This window comes from Calliopsis andreniformis, unplaced genomic scaffold (genome assembly GCF_051401765.1).
Source record: "Calliopsis andreniformis isolate RMS-2024a unplaced genomic scaffold, iyCalAndr_principal scaffold0001, whole genome shotgun sequence".
NCBI lineage: Eukaryota > Metazoa > Arthropoda > Insecta > Hymenoptera > Andrenidae > Calliopsis > Calliopsis andreniformis.
The window spans coordinates 40,355,099-40,369,774 of NW_027480422.1; the positions used below are offsets into that span (position 1 = coordinate 40,355,099).

General features: G+C 32.4%; 1 protein-coding gene across 1 annotated transcript; it reads right to left on the bottom strand.

The window, feature by feature from the left end:
- Window positions 1-103: 103 nt before the first annotated feature.
- Btn (buttonless) lies at window positions 104-5,808 on the bottom strand (the record flags this gene model as incomplete). Its single annotated transcript, XM_076390148.1, has 3 exons — window positions 104-243; window positions 1,488-1,648; window positions 5,475-5,808. Coding segments are annotated over 3 exons (585 nt in total), but the record flags the coding sequence as incomplete, so codon positions are not given.
- Window positions 5,809-14,676: the final 8,868 nt, after the last annotated feature.

Consider the following 14,676-nt stretch of genomic DNA (forward strand, 5'->3'; position numbering starts at 1 on the left):
AAAAAAAAAACAGAATTTGTGTTTACAAGTACAACATAAGATTTGGTTTCAAGATTTGAAAAAAGCATTTTCTAATTATATAGGTTTATACAGAATATTATATACAATTATATGCATAAGAAATTTTATAAAATGAAATATTGAAATAAATTGTTAAGATATATTAATTTTTTCTTGTCCGTTTCCTATGCCACCTTTTGTTCTTTTCCACTTCATTCGTCTATTTTGGAACCATACCTTCACCTAAAACATGAATTCAATATTGTATGAAAATGTTAGATAATTTAAATATTAAAAGTTTTAAATCAATTTTAAATGGAGTACAGATTTCCTACAATATGGCTGTTCAAATTTTATTAAAACTGCATCAATGATGTTATTTAATTATACAAACTGTTTGTTTACTAGGTGTCGGAAATTTAAAAGATGATTTACCACTATAAAATAAGATTAAAATTACGAATGATAAAAATGCAGAAAACTATAGCTCCGTACTTTTTATATAAGAAATATTGTAGAAACCAAAAATGAAACATCAAGAAATATTGTTCTTAATGAATTTGTAGAAAGTTTACATTACACCTTCCATAATATTATGTAGAATATGAAAGGAATAAATGAGAAATTTCCTCCTTACAGCAATAAGTCATTTTGCTATGGGCGCTCTCAGGGTATTGTATGTCAGGAAAAAACGGAATTAGGATGTAGTTTCTTTCACTCTAACCCTTACATACACTGCCTCCGCAGAGAGGTGTATTTATGAAACTCGCTTCAATTTGAATTGCTGTTATGTGCCTTTTAATCATTTCGAAACATTAAACATTACAGTCACAAATAGTAATTATTTTAATCTTAAGAATAATGTACATATATGCAGAGTGCATAGTTATACATAAACAACATTATTGACGTAATGGAAAAAGTGATAAAAGAAATGTTTTTCATTTCAAACGTATCTTCTAATAAATCAAAAATGAAATTTTTGTTTTAATGTATTTCCTACGTATTCGATATTAATATGATTCTTTTAATTCTCTGTTATATAAATCTATATAGGTATTTTATTTATTATTGTAATAGTGTTTTTTAAATATACACGCACTTCTCTGTGCGAACAATATACGTAAAGATCAGAGTGAGCCATGCTTGAGGATGAAAAACGCGCTGAATATAGTATGCACTACCATCAATATAATGGCTGGTCTTGATACGAGATCTTATTCCGGGTAATACTATATGTTTGGAAAATTGAAATTTTTTAAAATGCTTCTTTTGTCTTTTCAGAACAAAAACCGAAAATTCAATTAGCGACATTAGTCATTCGAAACCGTTCGCGAGTGCTTATTTAGAGTAAAGTACGAAATTCACGTCCCTTTCGACATTGAGCCAATTGCTTGTTTAGACAATACTTCCAGGTTTTCAATAATGGTAGTTCGATACGAATATCAGTATTTTTGTTCTTGTATAATAATGGTATATTAATTTACCTGACGTTCTGTTAAATCCAATGTAACTGCTATTTCGTAACGGCGTAAACGTGTAAGGTAATTACTATGAGCAAATTCATATTCAAGATACTGAATTTGTTGCTTCGTAAATGCTGTTCTTTCCTTTCGTGTTTTATCATTGGTTGATTTTTTTTGTACCCCTAGAATTTAAACAGTTCAAATCTTATATAGGGTAAGGGTGTTAAATTTCGCCTCATACACATCTTAAAGTTTTATGCGCATTATGCGGAAACTAATGTACATTCTGTGCTGTTATATCTTAGCATGCCTAATGAACCTTGTGATAATGGGTTGGCTTATTTTAATTCAAAATAAAGAACAAGTGAGGCAACTATTTGTTAATCTTGACAATTCTGGGTTTATTCTATTTCTGATGGATGTCTTAAAAGCGTCCGAAATTAACATTTTTCTAGATCCCGGTCTTCTACTTGATACATGTATCGACCTTGTATCGAACGTGTTAAGATATCTTTAAAACGTCTATGTGACGTACTAAAGATGTTTTAGAGACATCCTATTTTGTAATGTAAGGCTTTCAGAAGACGTGTGTAGAATATTTGTAGGACATTACTGGTATCTATAAGACGTCATCATCAAATTATATAAGAAATATACGCCCTCAAAGTTTACAATGTTTGCCGATTTTTACAACTGCTTTCACGTTTGAACTTATATCTCTGAAATTATTATAGATTCAAAATTCTGCTTTGTTTCTATTAATCTTGAAGAATGTGCATATCTGAATACATATTTTTTATATTTTGAAAGTTTTTCAATTTAAAAAAAATACAAATAGTTTTGTTTTGCAAGTTTGAAATCTGTTTCAACTGTCAAAAAATTTGAAAAAATATATTAAGTCTTGATAGCTTAACCCTATCCCCTTAATTGCACATAGAGTACAGGATATTTCAATATTATCAAAATCCTTGACATCGAGGTACAAAAGTGATCGAGTTGCCGTGAAATGACCTGACCAGCCTCGGACAAATTACTGAATGCTAGATGTGCATGTAGGACTCCGAAAAGGGTGTATCCTCCAAAAATATCTTAAAAAGGTAAACAAAAGCGCATCAAGTATTTGCGGTTCCTCGAAAAATCTACTCCATAGAATATCCTATAAAGCATCAATCATTTGAAAAAACCAATTTAAGATATTAGGGCAAACAAATCCATTGAAATCAGGAAAACGCAAAGCGCAAGAATTTAATCTTCTACCAAAAATATTTTTCTCAATCATATTCTACGAAAAATATTTTTGACGCTACTTGCACATGCTACACGAAAATCATGTTTCACCCTATAAAATGCGTCAATCATTTTTATGACAAGAAATCAACTTAAAAGAATCATTGCTCATTCTACAGTTAGTAGCTTTCTTGGCTAAGTTCTAATTCCAATCGAAATTGGAATTTGTCTGAATGGTGGGGCTGAATGACCTGACGTAATTGATGCTTACCTCTGCGATATTTACAATGCATGTTCTGTAATCGCGAACCTATCATCTGTAATTTCGGTTAATTTGGAAAACGATAGTCCTTAAGTAAAATACTAGCGAGGGAACAATCTAGTCTCCTTACATTCTCGTATTCTATCTATTCTAAAAACGCGAGATATATACTTGGTCAGTCATCAACACACATTTGACATCTGCTGGTGAATGACCTGATGACTCTGACAAAGTACCAAGTTACGGGGTCACTTGCATATCATATCGAAATTTACCGGGACGTAACACTAGACTTACAATTAGTCGAAAAGTCGTACCCTCATTATATTGCGATAATGTCATTGAATTTAGATCTGAACTACGGATCCAATGATATACACAATTAAAGTTTTTCATACGCAAAACTCGAAACTATGTACACGGTAGTGCCGGGCTACCTCTGCATACACTTGACGTCGCAGCACTACCGTGCCGCTTGATAGTACTAGCAATACTAGCGAAAATGACGACCTCAGAGTTCAGAGAGTAAATACAGCTTACTGCTAGATAAAGACAGATTAAATGTAATTTTTGTTGCTGCTATATTCCTACATTCCTATAATGCAGTAACCACAAGTTACTATTTCTTTTACATTTTGTATTAATGTTATAACTTTTGAATAAAGTTTTAAATGACCTATGCTCATATAGCATTTTTTTCTTATTTAGATCCATAGAATACTGACAAAGTATGGACGTTAAAACCTGAGACACTCCGTATAGTAAGATGATCGTTGGCCGCATTAGTAAGATTCTTCGAGATGAGTTCTATTCCGTATGAAAATTCAGTTGCTACTGCCGGGACATCATCTACTTCAGTGAAAATTACTGGAAATGATTTTACATTCCACCCACATTATGTTTTTTTTTATGCTATTGAGACGGCACACATGGTTTTCGTTCGTTAAGAACATCGAGTTCTTGACTGGTCAACAAAATGTCTGAATGTAACTATGCTTGTAAAGCGCTAAGAAGACTTTGCAAGACTTGTATTTTGTCTAACGGCGCGTTTAGACATGCTTTAGACGTAGCTAGAAAATGCTCGTCCTTCTGCTACTTCAGCAAACTTCAACTTATACGAGCATTCTTTCATTTAGTTGTCGATTTTATTCATTCAAAATAATTAAATTTTACTGAAAGTGGGAGAAGAACGAGCATTCGCCCGCTTGAGAAAATAACAACCTTGTGTATACTATTCTACACCTCCGATGGCAACTTAACGGCATTGGAAATGATTACAATTTAGAAATAAATACGACTTTTACTCGTAGAAACATTTGATTTATCATGTATTTCGACAGTTCGTTTTGCGTACTGTATAGAGTTAGAAAGATTACGTCTAGAAGGAATGCGGGCCTAATTGGTTTTACAGTAAATGGTACACATAGTATACGAAAAATTACTAGTATATCTCTGCATAGTAGATACGATTAAGTCTCAATAAATTAAACCATCATTACGCAAGGAAACATAAAACAAGAATATATGGAGTTACATCTTTGATAAATATTTAAACTGCACTGTTATCATTATAACCACATTAACGATGTTATAGACGTAAACCAGACTAGCAGATATTGATTGTTAATACAGCGCATTAAAGAAGTGCCAGGTCTTAAACACTTATCTCTTACAAATATGATGTTTTGATTATAAATTCATTCTGAATTTATTTTTATATTAAAAATGATAGTCTTCATAATCATAAGATCTAACTTATTTATACAGGGTGTCCCAGTTTTTTCCGCATAACTTTCCCAACATATTCCGTAAGCAAAATAAAGAAAAGAGTATACAAATTCTTAAAAAAATTATAACTTTCTAAAAAAGTTATAATCAAAATACAAAATAACAACTAATTGCTCTCTTGATAGACTCGCCTAGGAAGAGGTTGTCGGTTCACATTATAATTTCATTTCAAAATGTAATCTGTTTCTACGAATACACGACATCTAAAAAATAAAATTTTTTATTCGTTATCGTTAATAAACGTATTAAAATTTAGTACGCGTTTAGGAGGTAATACAACGGATTCGTTACGTATTTGCAGAAATTGAAGTAAATGAAAAAGAAATTCAAAATGCGATAAATTCTATTCTTTAGATGACAGTTGTGTATTCATATTAACGGACGACATTCTGAAATGAAATTATAATGTGAACCAATAATCTATTCCTATGCGAATCCGTCAAGAAAGCAGTCAGTTATTTCGCATTTTTGTTATAATTTTTAAATAATGCGTTTAAGAACCTATATTTATAACAGTTTTGTCTTAATTTTGCTGATAGAATATGCTGGCTAAGTTATGCGGGAAAAAACTGGAACATCTTGTGTGTAAAGGATCTTATAAGTTTAGTAAGTTTTATTAATTGATGATTTCTTAAACAAACAAATGAACGTATGCAATTTTGTAAGAAATAAAGTGTCACTTTCCTGAGACGTATATGTTACATACTTATACAACTGTAATATTATCTTACCGATTTCTCTTTGCTTAGATAATTCATCCTCACCATAGAAAGTATTGGCAGAACTCGTTGCATGCTGGAGATCTTGCCATAAGTGATATCTAACTTCATTTTGAGTATCCAATGTTATGTTCTTTAGAAATGGAAATTCACAAGCATGAAATATTCTTGGAGTAATTTCATGTACTTGGGACTTTTCACACGTATAATCCTGAGCTTTTTCTACGAAATTAATTTCTTCTTTTTTTGTTGATCGTACTGTGGCATCCTCACTAATATTTGAATTTTGATGAGAGTACTGATGCCATCTTATCGTCGTAGAGGGTTCATAAAAAATATAATGACATTATTATTTAACGATAAAATAATTTTTGGAAAAGTTCTAGGAAAGTTGTCTCCTCATTAATTTCGGTGATTCTTAAATATTGTAGAAATGAATATTTTGAATAATTTGTTCCTATACATTTAGCTAACAGTCGATCTTAGTTTTTGCTATGCATTTCTGCTACTTTCTTGTAAACCTCATGTGCTTTGAGCACTTTAATTTGCTGCATTATTTGAAACTTGCCAAACTTGTTGCCGAAGAGATATTTTATACTTTATTTCCGCATTCCTTCAGATACGCGGAATACTCAAGCTCGATATGAGTCAAAGTTATGATAAAGTTTTTATTAAGTTGAAAGTAAGTACTGTATTTTTTAAACCTCTTTTACTGATAACTTTTTAGTAAAAAATAAGCAATACAGTAATGTTGCGGATGAGAGCCGCTCTCGGGTCTGGTCGCGACTCTCGTCCGCGACTGGAGTCGGATTCGGCTTCCTTTGCTTTCGGTCGCCGAGATAATTGGTACACGACCGGAGAAGCAAAAAAAAGGGTCTCGCTCGACCGTCGATGCTCGAGCTCGATGCCCGAAATTAATGACGTCAGAAAAGACAAGGATAGCATTAGGGATTTAACAGGAAAAATTGAAGTTCCTTATTTGCAAACAGATTTTCACGCAAGTAACACCAATCGATTCCTTGTGCTCTCCCGATAAAAATGATATCAAATAGGACATGATTCCTATTATTTATAATAAAGATATTTAAATAATAAAGGTTGGAACCCTGCGACGCTTACGGAGAATCGTCAAAGTTACTTTTCTATCAGTTCTTTACGAGTTAAAAATGACATAAACAGAATTTATGTATATTATATTTAATCGATGTCGGAAAGAAGATATTAAAAATAAAAAAATAAAAATTTCTAAACATTTAAAACGGAACTTATATACTTTTTGTGTTACGCTTTCATTTTCTTAATAATTTCAGTCATTAAATAATTAAACATAAAAATATGAGGGAATAATAGGGAGTTAGCCCTACGACGAGAGCCGCGCTCGTCGAATCGACTACCACTCACGGACGAGAGTCGCGCTCGGGTCTAGTCGTGCCTTAGAATCGTCTACCATTCACGGACGAGAGCAGCGCTCGGGACTGGTCGTGCTTAAAATCGACTACCACTCACGGACGAGAGTCGCGCCCGGGTCTGTTTACATAACGCGATGAGCATGACCTTTCGTTCTACAAACCAAGTTTTATGTATCTTTGTTAAAAATAATCGGAATCATGTCGTGTTTGACATCATTTTAATCGGGAGAGCACAAGGAATCGATTGGTGTTACTTGCGTGAAAATCCGTTTGCGAATAAGAAACTTCAATTTTTCCTATTTAAATCCCTAATGCTATCGTTGTTTTTTATGACGTCCTTGTTCTCGGGCGTCGAGCTCGAACGCGATGGTTCCAAGAATTGGTTTCTCGGCGGCACGTATCAAACGAGGTAGTGGGGATAAACCACAGCTCTCGTCCGTGTAGACGAAACGGCTCTCGTCCGCAACATTACTGTAGTTAAAATTTTTGGAGATTACTCAGGAGAGTGATCTTGTCAATGTACAAACAGGTCAAGGTCACTGAAGCTAACTCTGATGTATTTTTAACATGAGTGGTATTAGATATATTTTTACTAATATCTCGGAAACTAAGACCGATTGTTAGATACATACCGATACACTACAAACTTGTCTAGAATGATGACCTTGACAACATATTTCACTGTCATCAAAATGGGTGAAGAAACAACTTTTCTAGAACTGCACCTAATTTTTAATACAAAATATGTAATTTCAAACATGCATAATATAACATTTATCGTGAATAACAATCTTATAGTCATAAACGCGTGTGTACACATACGTGTACGTACATAGTACGTAAAATAATATTAGTTTCATTAAGGGGCTACGGTAGTCACGTGACTTTTCGAGATTGCCAGGTCGGTATCTGCTATTACAGTTTTCGTTACAGAAATAGTATTACCCACAGACATGTGGCTGCCTGATGAACGCAAGGTGGAGCCATTCTATGATTTCGAATTCGGGACACAGCTTAGAAAATTTCCCCCTCTACTGCACACACTACTATACGAGCTATGTGTACATGAACTCGACGCTTCGCGATCGACTTCGGACATTTGCGGAAAGTAGAGATAGTGCGAATATGAGTCTTCCTCTCTCACTCTTGAAACGCCATATTCAACTGTTCAAATCCCTACAAGCGGCACGAGCCACACGCGATGTTTCCGATTGCTGAGATATTTTCAGTGATTCAATATAGCATTGAATCGTGCGAATGTAGTGGTATTTATCAAACGACACATGTTATTTGTATGTGTATAACTTTTACACGTGTCACATTCTAAATACCACTACATTCATATTATTCATTGTTTGCCCACATCGATGCCTTTCTCGAGATAGACCCTTTTTCTAAATATCGTTTTTATATTAATATGAAGATCACGCATATGTGTGCGTGTGCATATATATACGTATACATATATCTAAACATATACAGGAGAAAATTTATTGGCTATAACAAATTATCCTTTAGATTATTATATTCAAAACTATGATAGTCAGGTTCACAGGAAAACCATTTCCAGAATTTGAGCATCGTTCCTGCAGCAGACCTTCCCGTATCGGTTTCAAGGGACAATGTATGGCATGTGGCACTTGACGCGCAGGCGAGACTTCCTGCGGTGCTCTCTACTCGAGCAGGTTTTCCTGTGCTGAAAAGCACTAAACTTTCGTATGCAATATCTCGAAAACCATTTGAAAACAGATACATAATCTCTATGTCGTTGAATTTGTCTTGACACGCACTACAAAGTGATCTGAAAAAAAGTATTTAGTTCCATTTAAAAAACTAAATTTGATTATTATATCTTTGAAAATAATAATCTAAAAGATAATTTAGTGTAGCCAATAAATTTTTCCCTTTCTACCATGCAAATTTTATGTAAACAGCTTTTTTATGTTTTAAACAGTTTAGGAAATAATGGACTGTAGAGTGTTACGCGGGACACTCTGTATGTATATGTAGATAGATGGTGACGCGCTAGCTAATCGACGGTTTGAGATGTTTCAATTCCCTATGCGTGTCTGGTGGTGTATCCAAACGTACACGACTGTTTTAGAACATACATTATACATGTGATCTACTGCATTTGTTTCTTCATTATACATACATAATCTAACTGCGACATCAGACGTGTATAGGATGTCACAATCTCACCTCCTAACCGTAATGAAATGATGAACGTTAAAATGCACGCATCCTATACCTGTCATCTATCAATTACCACTGCTCGAATTCGAAACCCGTTCAAACCTGCAACTTTTTTTTTATTCTACAAGTTCTCATTTTTTTACAACCAGTCTTTTATGGAATAAAATAATAATTTCAGCCAAAATAATATAAAATCAAATTTATATAAAGATTGGAATTGTATATTAAAATTACTTGCAGAATAAAAAAAAAGTTGCAGGTTTGGACGGGTTTCGAACTCGAGCAATGGTAATTGATAGGTGACAGGTATAGGATCTGTGCATTTTAACGTTCATCATTTCATTACTGTTAGGAGGTGAGATTGTGAATCCCGCAAGCACATCTATCCTTAGAAACTTCCTGATTTTACATCAGATTCGTCCTCCTCTACAATAATCCCAACGGCTCACTTATCTCGTATCAGTTTCGTTCGTTGTATCAACTAACATTGCAAGCACTATATTCTTTGGAAATATATCTGTCCTCACCGGCCTGTCGCGCTGCTTACGTCCCGTCTCGTAACAATAAAGTAAGTGAAAAGAGGAATTTACTACGACATGCTTATGCCCCAGGCGATTTCAAGTGAAAATATTAACGTTTTTAATTAAATAATTAATTTATTTTTACATGTGAAGTCTAGTATCTAAAACCGGAGGTTTTAAGTTTAAAACCCAGTTTTTGAATTTCTCAAATTTATGGAAAAAAACTATTTTCAGTCCCGATTTTTAAAAATCTATAAACCCTATACAGAATCAATTACACTTAACGTCCCTGGAACCTAGATGTCAGATGTTCGATCTCAGATTTGCTCACAAAATACTCAAGAGCATCATAAGTGTACCTGAAATACTGTCGTATTTTAGGTTATATGTACCACGTCCATTGTTTAGGCAACGTTGTCTTCTTAAACGAGAAAGGCATCGGGCTGTTTATAGCCAATGAAACAGGATTAACGGTATGATTAATTATGTTAATGATAGCTTTACATTCTTTTATATTTTTATCTGAATATTTTGGTTTCTTTATTGTTATTTTGTTTCTGTTTATTACGGTATTTTTCTTTAAGTCATTATTCTAGTATATCAGGGTAGTCTGTGAAATAAATAAATTAAATAAATATATGGTAAAGACCGATAGCAGCTAAACATTTTCTGTCGATGCCATAATCAGCTGATAAACTGTGGATACTGATCCTATATTTTGGAACGATCCACCTGAAGGGATTTGAACAGGCAACCTGACGGATACAGTTGGCACACTGTAAAGCTGGGTCTACACTACATGTTACATAACGAAGTTATATAACCTTTTAAAGTACAGAAAAGATAAATGTACATATGTCTTTTATCTATTTTCTAAAAAATTAAATAACTTTGTTATATAACATGCAGTGTAGATCCAGCTTAAGTTTGGCTTTGTGTGTCCGCACGAATGCGAGAGAGAATGTAGTCGCTCAGCGACAAACTTATGGTGTGCCAACTACGTATCGGGACGTCTGTAACTTTAGAAAGGTTCTCGAAAACACTTGCCTTTCGTCTTGTGTTTAATAAAAACGTCCATAGATGTTTGGAAATATATGTTTGGTTTGAGTTTTATAAATGCATCTTAAAAACATCCAAGATTCTACTAAAATCATCTAGATTTATATCTAACATCTGAATAGCATCTTCTAATATCCCTTCATAATTAAAACATTCTAGATTTTAACCCAAAACATCCAAATTGGCAATACTGGCACGTGTCATACTTGCGCAGTTTTCGTATGTGCGCAAGCAATGGACACTTATCCCTATCGCATGGTTTTCGAAAACGATTGCCTGGCCACGACAAAATAAATTTCAACTTAAAAATAAGTAAATAATTAAGAACAGATAAATTTATTTACCATTAAAGCTTTTCTTAATTAGTTTTTGTTTAACTACCTTCTTTTTTATTATATGTCTATTAAACTTTTACCATCATATCTGTAAGATTTTCCTGATTAAAAGGATAATTAAAGGATGATGTTTACTCATTTAATGAGTGATAATATTTTATTAGCTCTCACTTTATGTTCGTTACTATCGAGATGCCTGGCACAGAACATTACATGTAAATATGTCGATAGATAAGTATGATCTGAATTATGTTGTATTTGGTGTCATTGTAATCAGAAAAATTGTATAAATATACGTTTCATAAAAAAATAATAAAAATCAAAGGAACTAGATCGTCCAATTAATATTGTTTCATCGACACGTTCGTTTTATCTGGTATCGAATTCTTAGGATCAATGGGAACACAATTTTCATAGGTATTTATCGTAATGCTTGGTACTACTCTTATAGAGATATTGCTACATTAATATTGTTGAAACATTTTTCAAGTAAACCGACCACTTTTTAACTAGTCAGTATTTAGCGTAATGTATTGTTAATTCTATTATTTTTCAGACATTGTACATATACATATATAGAGATTTCACGATCTGAATGAGAGCTTTTCCGACGAAACTGAACTTAAATTGTTCAGATAAATGAGCAATTAACTCCATCGAATTAACTATTTCTTTAAAAAAGAGTTAAAAGTATTTGTACAACCGTTTATCGAAGAAAACGAAATCTTTTGCAGCACTTTGTTTGGCGTTAGACTTAACGACAAAAACCTGTAATTTTTAGGGTTCGCAGTTTACGTCTCTGCCGTCGAAACTTTATTTATCCATTTTTTAATAGTTAAAATTTGCGTTATTCTTGGAAATAGCCTATGTAAAATTCAAGTACGGTAAATGTTTTACAATTTGAGTTCGGCCCTATTGAAAATATGCTCATCTGGATCTGGATCGTGACTTCTCCTGTACCTACATATATCACATTAATACTATATATCACATTAATTTTGATATCATTTTAATAAATAATGAACTTATAGAAAGTGTGCATTCTATAAATTTTTCAATTTAAATGGATGTTACCATACCTGTATTTTTTATTATTTTGGTTAATATCGATGTGTTGAAAATCTGTAGCATCAGGTATAGTCAGATGAATATTTGATTCGTTGGCTAATGCTGTAGAGTCATGGAAGCTTTGATTATTTGAAAATCTTTTGCATGAAGTTTCTGATCTTCTAGAATTCCTAAAATGTGTTTGAAGAACAGGTGCTCTTAGTAGTGGTGAGGAAGATTCAAAACTATCTCCGATTACTTGCTGATTCATTGGAATTATATTCTCAAGCCAAGACATTTTCTCTAAAACAAAAACATAGATGCACTTATTAGGAGCATGCGGGCTCGTGAATTGTTGAAGTCCGAATAAGATGAAATTCAGGTTTAAATACGTAAAGCAATTATCATCAAATAATCGCCAAAAAGTAAATGAGTCTAACTTGTAGTAGAGAGTAGGGTAAAACAGAACGCCTAAGAAAAATGGAATATCAATAATAATAATAGTAATAACTGCAAACGAATTAACTATCGTGTAACATAAAACTACACAATTGAAACGATCCTTGCAAACATTTGTGATTGGTAATAAATCCATATATATTCTATGTTGTTTTATATTTGACGAAGTTGGAATAATTTTTGATATCTAAGTTTTATTTTTTCATGACGTTATCGCTATTTCTTTCAATTTTCAGTTGAGAAATTTATAACAGCGAGTTCAGCATTGCTTTCAATAGCTCTTCTAAAGTATTTTGACATTTTACTCAATTATTTATCTCAGGTTGAAGTGTAAACATTAAATATTTACTAAAATACCTCATGTGGAGCGAAACGTAACATTTCAGCGTGCAGTAAAACGGAACAGCTAATTACAAGACAGAACGGAAATATCTCTTCGTGTTAATTTATGATTATCTTTTTTGCAATTAGCAAACCGTAAATTAAATTGTAAATTACTGAATCCTAGTTTCCAAAAAATTTTGTATAAAAAAAATTCAATGAATTAGGTGTATATTGTACATGTTGTGATATGTGTTCATAAAATAACAAACCAACTTCATTATTAACCGTTTGCGTAGCAGAGGGTTTTGAAAAAACATGATCGAAAAGCGCCAAGGAACGCGACCGCGCGTCAGTTGTTTGTATCAGCCAAATTCGCTGGCTTTTCCGACACAAAATCTGAAGAGCGCGAAAGTGGCTCGTTGTACGCAAACGGTTAAACCAGTTTTATATTTAGCTTTGTATATCTTTAATATTGTTCATGTTACCTTGACAAATTTGTTTCATCTTCACAATATATATTTTAGTCATATATATTATGTATAATAGTTGTGTTTAGAACATATATCTATTTATAGTTTTTTCATAAACGAATAGTTTTTGATTCATAAAATTAGAAATCTGGTACATTTATGTGGTTTTAAATAAGTGTTCCGTTTTAGCTAACCATTTGAATGAGGCAGATATTTCAATGCCTCTGAAAAATCTTAGTTTCCCTGCAAGCTAAACATTCTTTTTAACAAAGTTCTTCATTTTCCTATAATTTAAAATCTATTTGAAATTTCTAGCAAAGTCTCATACTTTTCTTCGCTTCTGATATTTTATCAGGATAGAAAGTTAAGTTGTCCACTTTACCCCACTTTCCATTATCATATAATTTTACATCTTCTACTTTAAGAGTTGTGAAACTAAAACAAAATTTTTACTTTATTACGTGTCCTTTTAAGATGAAATCTGATAAAAGAATATTAAGTACAAAAGTTTTTTCTTTCCTTCATAAAATAAAAATTTCTAGAAAAATATAAGTTTCTATTAAAAATAAAAGTAGAATACGGAAAAAAGTTAACTTTCAGAGAGCTTTGGTACATTCCCCTTTTAAAATCATGAAACTGTGCACCGATGTTCTCAGGATATTTAGGTACGATGTTTCGAAATGAACACCGTATATGTAGTTAAAGTTCTGTTTAAGAATACGACATTTCATATGCACTAACCTACTACTTTTTTTTAGAAAATCGGGGTCTCGACACAGTTTCACGATCTCAAGATGGTCTCGGGATCTTGAGGCGGTCTCGATCTCGAGTTCTGTGAACATCGAAATTTCCAGATGATTTACAATCAGTGTCTTGAGATCAGTGATCCGACTTCGAGTTTGTCCGAATTTTGTTGACCTGCTTGGAATTGTGGTTTTTTGAGATGTTAATTTTCTCCATATCTTTAATAATTATCCACTTTAACGTTTTGATATGACTATATTGCTAAATTTGTTTTGTTATAAGTAAACAAATGAATAGAATATTAGTGCCGTAATTTATTTCAATGCTGTACAAAATTATTATTTACTAATATTAGAAGACATAACCGGCAGTTCTGCAATCTTTATAGTTTTCTTGTAATAATACTACTAAACGAAACAACATAAAATTATTATGTTATTAAAATATTCTAATATGTATTATATTGTTCAGCTTTTTTGTAATAAAGTTATATATTAATATTTAGCTGAATAACTATCTTATTTAATAATTTTTTTATCGTATACATATATGTATATATTTTATTTAATTAAATTAAGTATTAACAATTAATATAAGCTTTTATCATTTCCATCTGTGTTAAAATAAATCTTTTCAATGAATTAATTCTC